At 57.5% G+C, this 14844-nt stretch overlaps 1 protein-coding gene and 6 non-coding genes across 7 annotated transcripts; 3 read left to right on the top strand and 4 right to left on the bottom strand.

The window, feature by feature from the left end:
- Positions 1-60: 60 nt before the first annotated feature.
- Positions 61-142, top strand: TRNAS-CGA. The gene has a single exon. It is a non-coding gene; the product is annotated as a tRNA-Ser (tRNA).
- Positions 143-7515: 7373 nt separating this feature from the next.
- On the bottom strand, positions 7516-7586 carry TRNAG-GCC. Its single transcript has one exon. It is a non-coding gene; the product is annotated as a tRNA-Gly (tRNA).
- Positions 7587-7603: 17 nt separating this feature from the next.
- HES7 (hes family bHLH transcription factor 7) lies at positions 7604-12087 on the top strand. Its single transcript, XM_004760231.3, has 5 exons — positions 7604-7833; positions 8217-8283; positions 10264-10359; positions 10927-11014; positions 11338-12087. The coding sequence occupies exons 1-5, from the start codon at positions 7772-7774 to the stop codon at positions 11784-11786; spliced, it is 762 nt and encodes a 253-aa protein (XP_004760288.1). The 5' UTR covers positions 7604-7771; the 3' UTR covers positions 11787-12087.
- Positions 12088-12359: 272 nt separating this feature from the next.
- TRNAR-UCU lies at positions 12360-12446 on the bottom strand. Its single transcript is given in 2 exon segments — positions 12360-12395; positions 12410-12446. It is a non-coding gene; the product is annotated as a tRNA-Arg (tRNA).
- Positions 12447-12932: 486 nt separating this feature from the next.
- On the top strand, positions 12933-13014 carry TRNAL-UAG. The gene has a single exon. It is a non-coding gene; the product is annotated as a tRNA-Leu (tRNA).
- A 435-nt stretch (positions 13015-13449) lies between these two features.
- Positions 13450-13521, bottom strand: TRNAQ-CUG. The gene has a single exon. It is a non-coding gene; the product is annotated as a tRNA-Gln (tRNA).
- A 487-nt stretch (positions 13522-14008) lies between these two features.
- On the bottom strand, positions 14009-14081 carry TRNAK-UUU. The gene has a single exon. It is a non-coding gene; the product is annotated as a tRNA-Lys (tRNA).
- Between the last annotated feature and the right edge of the window lie 763 nt (positions 14082-14844).

Here is a 14844-nt window from a genome sequence, read left to right as displayed (position 1 = left end):
CGGCGGGAGGCGGGCCCGTTGATAGGCAGCTATAGTGGCGCAGGCCCCGAGCCGCACGCGGCTGTGATGGCCGAGTGGTTAAGGCGTTGGACTCGAAATCCAATGGGGTCTCCCCGCGCAGGTTCGAATCCTGCTCACAGCGTGTGTACTTTTGGGAATGCGCGCTACCGTAGCCTTCGGAGGAGAAATCATTCGTTTTCCTTGTGCTTTCTTCCCCTGGGGAAGATACCGCATTTATTCCCGAGGCCTCGGCCACCCGCGAGCAATGGCGCGAGCGCCCCCTTGCGGGCCTTACGCTCCGGCCTGCGCCTCCTCCCACGGGCGTGTCCTGCGAGTCACTGAACTACTCATTTGAATCCTTCGCGTCCCCAAACACGGGTGGCTGTCGCCTTACATCCCCTTTTTCCCTACCCCCTGCAAGTCTCCCATACGACTGTTTCATCTCTTCTTTCTCTCCAAACCACAAGTCCCTTCTTCCTCCCTCGGCCTGCCTTCCTGGTTCCCTGAGAAAATACGGCATTCTGGAGAGATTTCCCCACGGATATCTGCAATCTCACCTGCATGCCTGCCTGCCTGTGGCTACATGTTCCTTCCTTCCCTCAGTGGTGTAGATGAACCTTCCTTCCACCCAACCAAGGCCAAGCCCTGCGCTCACCAGATCTCCCATTGCCCCGGCCCGCAAGGGCTCAAGGGTATTGCTCTCCGTCCTGTACCACCAGTTTTCCTCCCTAGCTGGAGTACTCCCATCACCCTAAACACATTCTGAAACGTATTCCGATTTGAAACAAGCAGGAAAACAAAAGCTCTCCTGACACCACACACACCCCTCTCAGCTCCCAATCCGTCTCTCTGATCCCCTTCTCCGCAAAACATGTTATCATTTACCTGCTGTCCGCCAATTCCATCTTCCCATTCTCCTTTGAACACTCTCCGATCAAGTGCCTCCCAACCCCATTGGTCCAAGATGCTCTTATTAAGGTTACCAAATGACTATGCATTGCTAAACCCATTGATCACTACTTACCCATGTTTACCCTCCCCTTAGAAGCGCTCTCTTCACTTTCCCTCTGAGACTGCCTAACTCTTCTGATTTTCCTTCTACATCATTAGCAGCTCATGCACAGACTCCTTTGCTGGCTGATCACCTTCTAGATCTATAAATGTCAGCATGTCCCCACCGATCAGTTTTCCAATCCCTTCTCTATCTGTACTCATGCCCTTAGTGATCTCTGTAAATATCAACTAATAATTCATTAATGTATCCAAAATGTTAATTTCCAGCTCCACAACTCTTTCCTGAATTACAGATGTATATATGCTATTATCTACTTATCGTTTCTGCCTGGATATCTAATATCATTTTCGTTTGTGATATCTGATCACCAACACAATGGCCAAACCAGCTCCTGGCTTCCCCCGAAATGAGCTTCATCTGTAGACCTTCTATCTCAGAAAATTCCATTTCTTCAGTTGGTCAGACTAAAAACCTTAGTATCATACTTGATTCTCTTTCTTTCTCATACACACGCTCCACATCGAATCAGTCAGCAAATTCTTATTTAAAATATGTTAAAAACTCGGCTCCTTGTCACCATGTCACTACTACACCCTGGTCTTAGCCACCCACATCTCTCACTGAGATTATTACAACAGCCCCCCTGATTATTTCCTTACTTCCTTTCTTTTCCTTGTTCCTTTGCAGTCTACTCTGAACACATGGGCATAGGGATACTTTCAAGACATAAATAAGATTTTGTCATTCCTCTCTTTAAAATCTTCCAATAGGATAATAATATGAAGTCATGATTTTTAATGTGTATAGATGTAGCAATAAATGCATCCATAAACACAAACAAGCACACATATTAACCTATATATTTCCTAGTTCTTTCCACTGAGAAAGCCTAGAAGGAATGATACACAAATAGCAATAAGCACACTAGGGACCAGATCTTGGTTACTAAATACCATTCTTCTCCAGCTGCTTGGGTGGCTCAGTTGGTCAAGCCACTGCCTTCTGCTTGGGTCATGATCCCAGGGTGCTGGGATCAAGTCCTGCATCAGGCTCCTTGGGGAACCTGCTTCTTCCCCTCCCTCTGCTCCTCCTGCTCTCTCTCTGTCAAATGAAAAAATCTTTAAATAAATGAGTGAGTGAATAAATAAATAAATACCATTCTCCTCTAAAATAAACCAGGGCTCCTAATTCCAGGGCTGATTCCAGGGTTTCAGTTAGGGAATTACAAGATGGTCTTGCAACATTTTGTTACACAGGAAATTAATGTTCAAAGAATTTGGGGTCTCTATTAAAAAAAAAAAAGACATAGCAGGGAGGCATTACAGCTAAAGGAGCTCCTGCTGGCTAAATGTGGGACAAATTGAGCATTAAAATCAGTAGTGATTATGATGGATTATAATTCCTTGAATCAGGTAAAACTCCAAAGTTCGTAGCAGTATAAATAAGTGAAATGGGAAGGAAGAGGATGGCTTTCTTTTTTTTTTTTTTACAGTAAACTGGCAGCTAATAAATATTGATTTAGAAATCATCAATGAATACAAAAGTAGAGAGTGAAACTCAATGGGGCTGTAAGAAGCAACGAGTCTCAGGGTATGTTCTGACAAATTATATAGTAATTACTCTTCGGAGCGGGGAATAACGTTACAGTGCACAGCCCTGGCCAACCCCATCTAACCAAGTGACCAAAGTCAGTATCTCAGTGTCAAGGCAAACTGACCCTGTGTCTTCTAATGCGACAACACGGAAAATGTCACTTCCGTGGTGATGTCCCTGCCAAGAAGACATACTCTGAATAACTTGATCCTAACAGTGAAGAAACATTGGACCCACCAAACAACGGTCTGAACTCTTCAAAACTGTGAAGATCAACAGCGAAGCTTCTTCCAGATCAAATGAGATGGAAGGGACCTGGCCCTGAAATGCGACCACATGATCCTGGACTGGGACCTGCGACAGGATAAAAGAACTCTGCGGACATCCCTGAAATGCTTGAGGAAATCTGAATATGGACTGAGGGATGAAATAATGGTATTATATTAATTTTCGTATCCCGATAGTGATAATATTGATAACTGTACAGGTGTGTTGAAAGTGTTAGAAATGGAACAACAACAAAAAAAAGCAAGCCGGGGCGTCTGGGTGGCTCAGTGGGTTAAAGCCTCTGCTTTCGGCTCAGGTCATGATCCCAGGGTCCTGGGATTGAGCCCTGCAACATCAAGCTCTCTGCTCAGCAGGGCGCCTGCTTCCTTCTCTCTCTCCGCCTGCCTCTCTGCCTGTGATCTCTGTCTGTCAAATAAATAAATAAAATATATTTTTTTAAAAAAGCTAGTTGTGGGGGTGGGGGGAAGGGCCTTCCAATGCACCCTCATCTCCCTCAGAAATGGGTGATTCCTGACAAAGTCCTGGGAACCACCTGTAGGGTCCCAGGGGATCAGGCCCTGCCCCCGACCCCTCTCTCTCTGATCTCGCCCCCTCTCTCTCTGATCTCAGCTCCGTTGCTACCTCCACTCTGGCCTGGCCAACCTCGTCCCAGGCCTGCCATCTGCTCCTTAGACAAACCAGGCATGGTGTCCCTCAAGACTTTCCTGCCAGCGCATCTCTGCTGGAGAGCTCTTCCCCCAGGCACTCTGGCCTCTCTCCCCTCCTAAATTTCATTTTCTCAGTCCTTCTGTGCTCATACACTCTGCAGTTACAGTTCCCACTCTCCCTTCCTTTGCTGGCTTTTCTCCAAAGCACTTAACCGCCACCTCACAAATCCATTTTGCATTATGTGTGACTGTTCCCCCTACAAGAACGTCTGGCCTGTCAGGGCGGGTTTTATCCCATTTTGTTTTGGGCTCTTGGGTGATTTCCATCCTGATTCTTCCCTTGCCCCCCACCCCCCAACCCCAGGGCCTGGTCCTCCTACTTCCCAACCCCCAAACCCCCAGGACCCAACCCTCCAGGAACTCCCCCTACCCAGGACAGGTCGCGTGGGGGGGGGGGTCCCAGGAAGCCAGCCTCCCCTTTGAAGAACAAAGAGGAAGGAGCCAACCTTGGAACCCAGGCCTGGAGAGATGTCTCAGCGGGGGAGGGGAAGCTCCGGACACTCCACCAGCTGTGCTGTCTCAGTTCCTGGCCCCGCCTCCCGCCTCCCTGGGGGCCCAGCGCGTGTAGGACACGAGCTCCCCTCCCCCAAGCCCAGATGCTGTCACTGTCGAGATGGCGGTGGCCAGGAAGAGGGGGGAGGCCCAGACACCCATACACACACCATGGGCAGCGGAGCCACAGCCAGGCCCACAGGGACAGAGGCCTGCTAGCCACACAGAGTTCCCCACCCCAAACCCTCAGAAACCCTGGGCATCCGCCTGGAGGGTGGCCTCTCCCCCTCATATCTGCAGGGGGAGCCACAGCTGGAGAAAATCGTGCAGCCGGGACCATGGGGCTCAGGTTTTGAGGGTCTGATATGTCTATAATTTGGGAGGGGGGCTTTTAAAGAAAATAATACAAAAATAATGGTAAGTGGTACTTTTGTACCGAGATCACTTTTGTGATCTACGAGGCTTCGAGGCTTTTCCTACTCTGCCAAATGAACATTTCCCACCTTCTTCTTCCTCAAAGGACCTTATAAGCACTCTCCCCTCCAGCAGTGAGCTGGACTCTTTCTTCTTTGAGGAAATGAGAACAACCAAGAGAACCTGTCTCACCCTTCCTGCACCCCAACTGACCCACACCCTCTGACTCCCCCCATCTCCCTGTGGGTGAGGTGCCTTCCCTGCTATCTGAGGCTGATTTCTCTCCCAGGCACAGGAGTCTGCCGTCCTGCCTGTGCCCTCCTCCCTGCCCTCCTTCCCTGGGCTACTCCCTTCATCCTCCAGGATGGCCCGTGTCCCTTGGTGCCACACACTATTCTGATCACCATTCATGGCAGAACTTGCTGGAGATGTCTATGGTTGCTGTCTCCCTGCCTTCACCCCCATTCTTCAGTCAGTCCCCACTAGCGGGACTACACTCAAGCTCCCCTCCCCCCATGTCATCTGTGATGTCCAAGATGTTAAGCTGATGGTTCCTTTGCTCTCACTCTCGTCTTTATCTGACCTCCCAGGAGCTTAGCAAGAACAGGTGGCTCCCTCCTTTATACACTTGCTGTTCCTGGCTTCCCAATTTTCTGTCCCAGGGACGCCGGCCTGGGACAAGCTCCCACTCCTTTGGCTTTTCTGCTGCCTTCCCCATCTGTCTAGATTCCTTTGCCAGTTCCTACTCCTCCACCACCACCACCACCACCTCCTCCTCCTCCTCCTCTTCCTCTTCCTACCCCCCAACCCCCACTAGCCTCTAAATGATGGGGGGAGGGGAGGTGTCCAAAGCTCCTTGCTCAGTCCCTCTCTTTTCTCTCCACATTCTCTTCCTGGGTGCTCTAGTCTCTTAGCATTAAACCCATCTATCTCCCAGTGACCCACCCACATTATCCTCTACCTCTCACTCCCAACTTCATATATCCTTGGCCTACCTGTAGTTTCCGCTTGGATGTCTAAGGGGATCTCAACTAAGCTAACTAGAGAGCAATGTTTGGTCTCTCTCTCCAAACTTTTCCCAAAGCTCCACTCGCCCTGCATTTGCCCATTTGCTGTCGCAGTAAAAGGCACCATCATCCAGCCTGTTACTTAACCCAAAAACCAAGAAGTAACCCATTCACTTCCGTCTCCACTGCCTCCACCTCGTACAGGCCAACATCAATGTCTTGCCTAGAAGGCTGTTCCAGCAACCCAAATGATCTCCCACACAGCAGCCAAATGGGTCATTTTAAAAGAGAAGTCTGTGAATATGACTTTGCCCATTAAAACCCTCCACTTGCTTTCCCTTGCACTTAAGAATAGAATCCAAAGTCTCTGTTGAGTTTCTAAAGCTCTGTGTGATGGGGCCCCGTCTCTCCCTCTTATCTCTGCTTCACTCCAAATCCTTCCTGCCAGGGACATTGGCGCTCCTTCTGTAGTTTCCACAAGCAAAGTCCATGCCTGTCCCAGAGCCTTTGCACTTGCTGTGTCTGTCACCTGCTTCTTTCTGCGGGATCTGCTGGGCTGAAATATCTCCTCTTCCTAGAGGAAATATCTTCCTCTTCCTAGAGGCTGTCTCTGACCACCCAGAGTAAAAAAAGCAGCACTTCGCTCTCAAGCCATTTCCATGGCCCGAGCGGTGTCCAGACCCCACACCCCCAGACTAGTAACTATATTATTTTCTGCGCTCTTGGTTATTTTCTGTACTCCCCTCCCCAGGTTCAGGAGAGCCCAGACCCAGTGCACCCTCAGTGCCTACCCATACTTGGCACCCAGGAGGCACTCCATAAATATCGACTAACTGGGCGGCCGCGCTCGCAGACAGATGCCCAGATTGTTGTACAGTTTCCTGCTGGGAGCCACGGTCGCGGCTGCGAGTAGCCAAGAGAGCACCGCGCATCACTGACACAATCCAGAGACAGGAACCCCCAGGAGAAACAGACAGGTTGAAACGGACAGAGGGCAGAAAGCCGAGACCGAGCAGGCCCAGGGCGAGCTCGGGAGAGAGACCCCGAGGCCCGGGCCCGCAGGAGTCCCGGCAGCTGCGGAGCCCAGCGGAGAGAGCAGCGGCGAGCCGAGGGCGGGGGAGGCCGGGGTCGCCCCCGCCCCATCTCCTCCTCCGTCCTCCTCCCGCCCCGCTCCCAAGTGGCCGCAGCAGCTGGCGGGGGCGCCCGGCCGCCCGCCGGCCCGACGCGTGCGGGATCAAAGCGGCGGGGAAGGGGCGGGCGGGGAGGCGGCGGGGAGCCCGGAGGTGCAAGCGAGCTTCCCAGGGGCCGGCAGGAGCGTGGGAGCGCAGAGTGCCGGGAGGGGACAGAGACCCGGAGAGACGACGAGAGATCAGAGACCCGGCGCGCCGGAAACGAGCCGCGCGGGCGGAGCTGCGGAGCTAGAGACGCGCGGACGTGGGTGCAACCCCGCGAACCGCGCGGACGTGCCGGGACACCTGGCGAGAGACGCGGCCGCCGAGCGCGTCGCGGGGAGGGGTGCGGCCCAGGAAGCGGGCGGCACCGAAAGGCCGGGCCCCACGGACGTGGAAGAAGCAAGCGCGCTTCGGGGAGAACAGAAGGCAGGAGAGAGCGAGCGCGGAAGAGAAGGGCCAGGAGAGCCGGGACTTGGGGAGCGCAAGGCGGGAAGGCCCCGCCCCTCCCCGGAGGGTGGGAGGACCCCCGGGGCCGGGATCCGAGCGGCGGGTCCTTTCTCAGGGTCACGCCTGCGGAGGTGCGGGGCCCGGGGGCGGAGGGAGGGGTGTGGAAGGCAGCAGGACCCCCGGGCTGGGAGGACGGGGCTCGGAGGGAGGACCTTGGGAATCCTGATGGGGACCCAGAGCCTCCAACTCTGCCATAGGGTAAAAAACTCGAGTATTAATATTTGCTAGAAATGTTAGACAGAGATGCTTCTCAAACATTTTATCAGACTTCTCCATTATCTGGGAACAAGAGGGAGGAGAAAAAAAAAAATACGAGGCTATGCATTGGCCGGGAATCGAACCCGGGCCTCCCGCGTGGCAGGCGAGAATTCTACCACTGAACCACCAATGCAATCAGCTACTAACCTTTTAGGGACTCTACCTGAGCTTGGAAGAGGTGGAGGCGGCGGTGACCAGGCGGAAGGTGCGGGCCAGGGGCGCGGCGGAGGAGTGGCCCCGAGTAGCTGACGGGGGTGGAGCGCCAGGCCAGCCTTCCTCCCGCCCGGATCCGGCCACCCGGCCATAAAGTCGCCCCATATGGCCAGGGGCGGCCCCACACCCGGGTGCGAACAGCCCGGGGCCCCGAGCCTCGCGTGCAGGTGAGAAAAACTCAGCCCGAGCGCAGGTTCCCAAGGAGGGGGGCGAGGGGGGCTGCTGGGGACCACACATCTGCGCTCCCATTTGGCCCAGGTAGGGGGAGGTGGGATAGATCGGAGGCCCCGATCCCAGATGGGAGCGCCCTCCCGAAGGTTTGTGTCTGTCCGGGTTCGGGCTTTGGCGAGGCAGGCTCCGAGAAAAAACAAAACAAAACAAAACAAAAACAAAACCCCAAGGTGTGGAGAGGCCCTGGGAGGACGGGAGGGCCTCGTCCGCCTCTGACTCCGCAGCTTATCTTCCGACTGGGTCTGCAACCTTGTCTTTGCGCGTCCTTGTCCAGAGCAGTCCGGCTGACCCGCGAAAATCTCTGATTTTATCTTCTCAGGCACTTTATCTGGAAGCCTCCGAGTGCTCACGCACCATTCTGCAGAGGGTCGAGTTCTTGGTTTGAGGTGGGTGTTGATGATCGCTTTTTTAAATCTTTCTTGTCTCTTTAAGAAAACTGCCTGCTCCCTGCTCCCCCATCCGCAGGAGGGGTCCCCAGGAGCAAGCAGCATGAGTAGGACTTATGTCAGGTGGCCTGGAAACCACACGCTGGAACCTCCTGTAATTAGTTTTGAATCAAATACTTCTAAGTGGGAAGGTCTCTCCACCCTTGCTCCCTCTTTCTTGCGGGTCCCGCTCTTTCCCAGTCCAGCCATCAGGCTCTGTGACCCTCTCCCCGGTGTCTACTTCACTCTGCTCTATTGTGGCACTTGATAACACACCAGCTTTTGCACTCGGTCCTGGTCCTGTGAGGAATAAGATGGGCCTCTGGTGCTTATGTCAGCTCCGCCAACCCAAGCCTAGACTAGAGTGCGCAGAGTTGGGGGGAATCGAATAAGGTTCACAAAGATCGCACAGGGAGGCTCGTTCGCCTCCGGGCAGGGCCCCAGTTGACTCAGATTAGCCCAGCACGCTCAGGTCGCTGCTCCCTTACCCAATTAGGAGGTGGATTTTGGGGGAAGGTGTATAAGGTCCAGTCTGCGGGCTGAGGGATGCTGAGTTTTATTTCAGAGTCGTGGGGGAACAGAGAACTCCCAAGAAAGTTGCGATGGGGGGGGGGCTCTGAACTTCATTCCTGAGGCCGGTCCCAAATCACTTCACCTCCCTCTCCCCCTAATAACCTCCTCCTTTCAGCTGGGTTCCGCCTCATTATACAGCCTTAAGGGTCCTTAAACCAGCCGGTGCTGCATTGGCCCCTCATTTCCCACACTCCCAGGCCAGTTCCCCTCCTTCCCCTCCCCCCTCGCACTCCTCCCCTTTCCGGGAGCCTCGTGCCCGGGGCCGCTCGGGGAGGGATCTGGGTGCCGAAGGGGGCGGGTCTGGGTCCTACCCCCCCCCCCCCCAGGAGCCCGCAGGATATAAGGAGCCGGGAGGGCAGGGGCTCGGTCCACACAAGGGTCCGGAGGAGCGATGGTCACTCGGGATCGAGCGGAGAATAGGGACGGCCCCAAGGTGAGAGGCGGGAGGAAAGGGAGCAGAGGTCCCTGGTCCGGTCCGGGGACCCCGTCCTTGAGACCCTGGGTGAGGAAAGAGGCTGGAGTCGCAGGGTTGGAAGGGGGGGAGGTGCATGGGGAACCCAGGGCGCCAGGAGCTGGGAATGAAACTGCATAGTATGAAGAAGGGGACGGGGTCAGAGGGCTGTGTGGGCAGCAGAAGTAGAGGTCTTGGGTTTGGGTAATGGGACGCGGCACCTTGCGGCTTGCAGGGCGTGGGAAGCCGGGAATTTGTGTGAAATAAGCGAGGGGAGCACCGAGCTAAGGGAGGCGGGTGGAAACAAAAAGCGGAGAGGCGAGGCACTTGCTCCGCGCGTGTCGTGATCCAGAGCGGGCCCAGTGCAGCCTTAGAGAGAAGGCCCTGAAGGCACTGGTTCCAGAGGCCTGAGACTGGGTGGAAACTTTTAGAAGCAGTGGAGAAAGCTGACTGCATAGATGGGTTAGAGGGAGAAGAGGAGGCGCGGTCGCCCTGGGTATCTCCCTTTCTACACTCAGGGCCGGAACTCAGAGCCCGGCACCTTGCGGGCCACGTGTCTGGGCGCAAAGAGGGCCCGCAAAGTTCTCCACTGAGACAGAGAGACTGCACGAGACGGAGACGTAGAGATAAAAGAGGAGGAGAAGGAGAGACACAGAGGGGAGGAGGGAGGCCAAGACTGAGAGAGGAGAATGCAGAAGACCCGGGAGAGAGAGGAGGCGAGCTACAGACATTGACCCTGCGGGCGCTGGGAGGGAGGGGGAGCGGAGAGGGATCCAAAGCGCCCGGCCGGAGGCTTTCGCTGGGGTGTCCGGGAAGGAGTGGGCTTGGGACTCTCCCAGCGGCGGGATCCGCACGCCCGCGCGGCCGCGCTGAGTCTCGGTCCGGTCGGCCCGCTCTCCCTTTCCTGGTGGTCGCAGATGCTGAAGCCGCTGGTGGAGAAGCGGCGCCGGGACCGCATCAACCGCAGCCTGGAAGAGCTCAGGCTGCTGCTGCTGGAGCGGACCCGGGACCAGGTCAGTCCTTCCACCCTCCCCGAACCGTCCCCAGCGTCCCGCCCTCGCGTCCCAGGGCTTCCTTCTGGGGTGGGGACACATGCTGCACTGGCGACCCAGGCCCCAAGGCATCCTGACCCGAGCCCCGCCCTTGGAATCCCATCCCAGAGCCCCCTCTCGCTCTCAGAACGCGATCTTCATGGCCACCCCTCGGGTCTGTAAGTTTCACACCCGGCCCTGTAAATTTCACTCCCAGGGTCCGTCAATTTTCAACCTCTGGGTCTGTAAACGCTCCCCCCGCCGCACCCCCTCAGAACAGCAGGCAGGGTGGTTAATTTCAAATTTCAGTCCTCCTCGCACTGGGGGTTAGTTTCCTGCCCTCGGGTCGGACGGTGTAGTCTCACGGTTTCCCGGGTCCATTCTTGGTCATCGCCACTCCGCATTCGGTCGCGCGCTCCGTGGGCAGCGCGCACACGCGATCGGGGGCACCCCCAGCTCCTGCATCCCCCCCCCCCTTCTTCCCCCCTGCCACTTCCCCCTCTCTCCCCACCCCTCTCTGTCTTTGCGCCCTCCCCCTCCGGTCTGTAGAACCTCCGCAACCCGAAGCTGGAGAAAGCAGAGATACTGGAGTTCGCCGTGGGCTACTTGAGGGAGCGAAGCCGGGTGGAGCCCCCGGGTACAGCGCGGGGGTGGGGCAGCGGAGGGCGGGAGGGGGGATTCACCGAGGCCCGGGCCGGGGTAGCTGGGGCGGACCCTGCGATGGACGGTGGGCTTGGGAGTGGTAGGCTCTGCTCCGAGGCGAGGTTAATAATACCCGCGCGTGTCTGTCTCTGTGTCTCCCTCATTTTCTCCCTCTGTCCGTCCACCTGGCTTCCTGTCTCTGTCTGTGCGGCTGTCGCGCCTCGGTATCTCTGCGCCCCGCCCCTTCCCTCACCCCTGCTGGGCCCCTGCCCTGCCCGCCCGCTCTCCCGCCGGCCGCACCCGCCGCCGCGGCTCCAGGGGTTCCCCGGTCCCCAGCCCAGGACGCCGAGGCGCTCGCCAGCTGCTACTTGTCCGGCTTCCGCGAGTGCCTGCTTCGCCTGGCGGCCTTCGCGCACGACGCCAGCCCGGCCGCCCGCGCCCAGCTCTTCTCCGCGCTGCACGGCTACCTGCGCCCCAAGCCGCCCCGGCCGGAACCGGTAGATCCGAGGCCCCAAGCGCCGCGCCCACCGCTGGACCCCGCCGCCCCGGCGCCCGGCCCCGCGCTGCACCAGCGCCCCGCAGTGCACCAGGGCCCCCGTAGCCCGCGCTGCGCCTGGTCCCCGTCCCCCTGCTCGCCCCGCGCCGGGGATTGCGGCGCGCCGGCGCCCCTCACCGGACTGCTGCCGCCGCCGCCGCCTCACAGACAAGACGGGGCGCCCAAGGCCCCGCCGCCCCCGCCGCCCGCTTTCTGGAGACCTTGGCCCTGAGCTTTGGGGGGTGGGGTGGGGGCGGGGGCTGGGGGTGAGGTAGAGACTCCAGCCCGAGGGCAGCAGAGGGACCCGGGCGTCGGGGCGAGCAGGTGTTGGGGAGGGCGGCGGGGCGCGCGGGCGCAGCGCGCGGGTGAGATGTGGTCTATATTAGAGTATCTATATAAATATATATTTCCCCGGTTCCTGTCCCTTTTCCCTGCCCCCCCTTGCGTCTAGGATTGTACCCTCTCTGCCCCCGGCCCAGCCCCAGTCCCTTCCCGAGTCCCTAGTGCATGGAATAAAGTGGTTATTAAATCCCCGTGTGTCCCCGAGCCAGGGGCCTGCCTTTATGTCGGCGTCCACGCCCACTTTCCTTCTGTCTCCCTTTCCTTCTGTCTCCCGCCCTTCCCAGTCCTGCTCTCCACGGCCCAAGCCCCGGGGCAGACAGGTAAGTAAAGAAGAGAGCAGAGCGGAGACTGAGGTTGGAGCTGAAACAGGTGGAAAACACTGAAATAGGGAAGGGGAGCAGGGATGGGAACCTTTAAGGAAAAACCAGATAAAGAGGGAAGGGAAAAAAAATTGAAATAAAATCGACTCTGGTGGGATTCGAACCCACAACCTTTGAATCGCTCTTTCGTCACTAGAAGTCCAATGCGCTATCCATTGCGCCACAGAGCCACCTGGCGGGCGGCGGCGTCTGACGGCTTACGGGTACTAGCACGGGCAGGGGGCGGGGAGGGAGAGGGGTGTGAGGGAATTGGGCGGGGCATGCCAGCAGCGCGTGGTTGGGACCTCTCAGGCCTGCCGGGGAGAGGTAGCCGGCCGGAAGCGCGAGAGCCAAGTGGCAGTGCGGGCGCGCACGGGTGGAAGACACAGGGAGCGAGAGCAACAGAACAGGAACGAGCGAATACATGGCTCCAGCTGCCCGCTTGGGGGGTGCTTCCCGCCCAGGCGCACCCTGCCCCCAGATGCGGCCCCACCCACGAAAATAAACTTGTTTCGCTGCAAATATCCGTGTGTCTCAATTTCCTCCTCTCTGTTTCGCCGTTCGCTGCTCCTGAGTCTGCGGTTTCCGAAGGCCCAGGGATTTAGCACGACCACCATAGGCCTGTCTCGCCCCTCTAGTCTCTTAGGAGGACCGCGGGGAGGGCCGGCTTCCACGCGGGTAGCGTGGCCGAGCGGTCTAAGGCGCTGGATTTAGGCTCCAGTCTCTTCGGAGGCGTGGGTTCGAATCCCACCGCTGCCAAGGTGGAGTTTTTCTGGTGGCCTCCGCACCCTAGAACTCAAAACAGCCCGCACCTTCCCCGAGGGATGTATATACGTTCCTTGTTTTTACGAGGACTGCGTGCAGGTTAGCACCATCGCCTCCCTGGTCTTCGGGACAGCGTGGGTGGTGCTAGGCAGGACCCAGTGGGAACTGTCCGGGAGACCTTCGGCTCATCGTAAGGTGTCCCGAAAGTGCGTTTTTATCTCTCAAAACTAGCGCAAGTTGCTTATCTTTAAGTGCTGACCGTGTGCTCTGCTGGTGTGCAGGAGGCTCCGATTACTCAGTCTGGGAAGCCCACAGGACAGCGCCTTCTTTTCCTTTCCTTCTCAGATCCTCTCCGGGGACAAGGGACGCTCATACACGAAGCTGATAAGTAACAGAGCCCGGATGGTACGGAATAGAGGCAAAAATTAAAGGTTCCACCGAGATTTGAACTCGGATCGCTGGATTCAGAGTCCAGAGTGCTAACCATTACACCATGGAACCCGCTGCTGGGGGAAGCGTGTCTGCAAGTTTATATATTACTGAAGTTCTTGCTCTGCGCATCCCCGTCCCCCTCCCGCCCCTCATTCTACCATTCCCAGAAGACAAAAGAAGACCAAAAAACCTGCCCCAACCGATGGGCACCTCCCTGGAGAACCTGAAATACGAACTGAGATGCGCGGTGACCTGTAAAACACACACTATACTTAGAAGACACAATACTTACTGAAAAGAAGATTGTTAACACTTCATCAACAATTTAAAAATACTGATTACGGGTTAACATGGTAAGATTTCATGGGGTTAAATAAAATGTTATTAAAATTAATCTCACCTGGTTCATTCTCGAAGGTGCCTACTTGAACGTTTAAATTCGCAGAAACATGTTAACAGCACTTTGGTCATCCTTTTTTTTCCCTCTCCGCTTGGTTTTGTTTAAAGTAATACAGATAAGACGCCGCCTCTTTAAAAGGGAGGAAAAAAAAGCAGACGCCCGAACAGGGACTTGAACCCTGGACCCTCAGATTAAAAGTCTGATGCTCTACCGACTGAGCTATCCGGGCTCTTGCCGGAGAGCTCCGCTCCTGCTTATAAGAGCTGTTCGCCCGCGGAAGTTCCGGCTCCTTGAAACGGAGTCCGATGGTACGCAGAGCACAGCGTCCCCCGCGCGCACCAGGAACGAGCAGGGGCAGCCCAGCGGCTGCTGCCGGCGCTCCGCCCGCCTCTCTGGAGCACCGTCCCGGCCGGGGTTGGGCGGCTGAGGCCGGAGCGCCGCGGAGGCTGGGCCGCTGCGGTGCCGAGATTGGCCGCGCGGGGCCGCTGCCGGCTGCGGGCCTCCCCCGCGGAGCGGTTTGTCCGCGGCTGGGGTGACCCAGATCCTGGGCATCGCGCGCCGCCCCGGCCTCACCCCCCACCCCCGGGCACTCGGCCCCCGCCCTGCAGGCGGCGGGCGGGCCTCGAGCGGAACCGAGGCCGCGCGGGGCCTTCAGAGGCCGTGAGCCCACTTTGGTCCCCTGGCCGGCCCCATCCCGACGGAGGGACCGAGATCGGACGTGCCGCGGAGCGGGGACCAGGGGACCGGGCGTGGGGACGGCGGTGCGTAGTGGGGAGCGACAGGGGAGCTGTGCCTGACTCCTCTGCAGGGGCGATTCGCCTCGGTGTGGCCGCGGTCACCCGGGACTTACGCCGACTATGGCTCCCTCGCGAGGACTGATTCACACGGATGATTCACAAGTAGGGAATGCGGGTGCCCCGGGCCCAAGCCCGGCTGAGAGGCGGAAGGGGTCTCGGGGCACGTTGGGGAGTGGGCGGACCAGGGCCCCAGGG

This window comes from Mustela putorius, unplaced genomic scaffold (assembly GCF_011764305.1).
Source record: "Mustela putorius furo isolate JIRA1106 unplaced genomic scaffold, ASM1176430v1.1 tig00000695_pilon_pilon_pilon, whole genome shotgun sequence".
In the NCBI taxonomy this organism is placed as follows: domain Eukaryota; kingdom Metazoa; phylum Chordata; class Mammalia; order Carnivora; family Mustelidae; genus Mustela; species Mustela putorius.
Note: the sequence above shows the minus strand (reverse complement) of the source record. Positions and strands in the feature narration are given on the sequence as shown.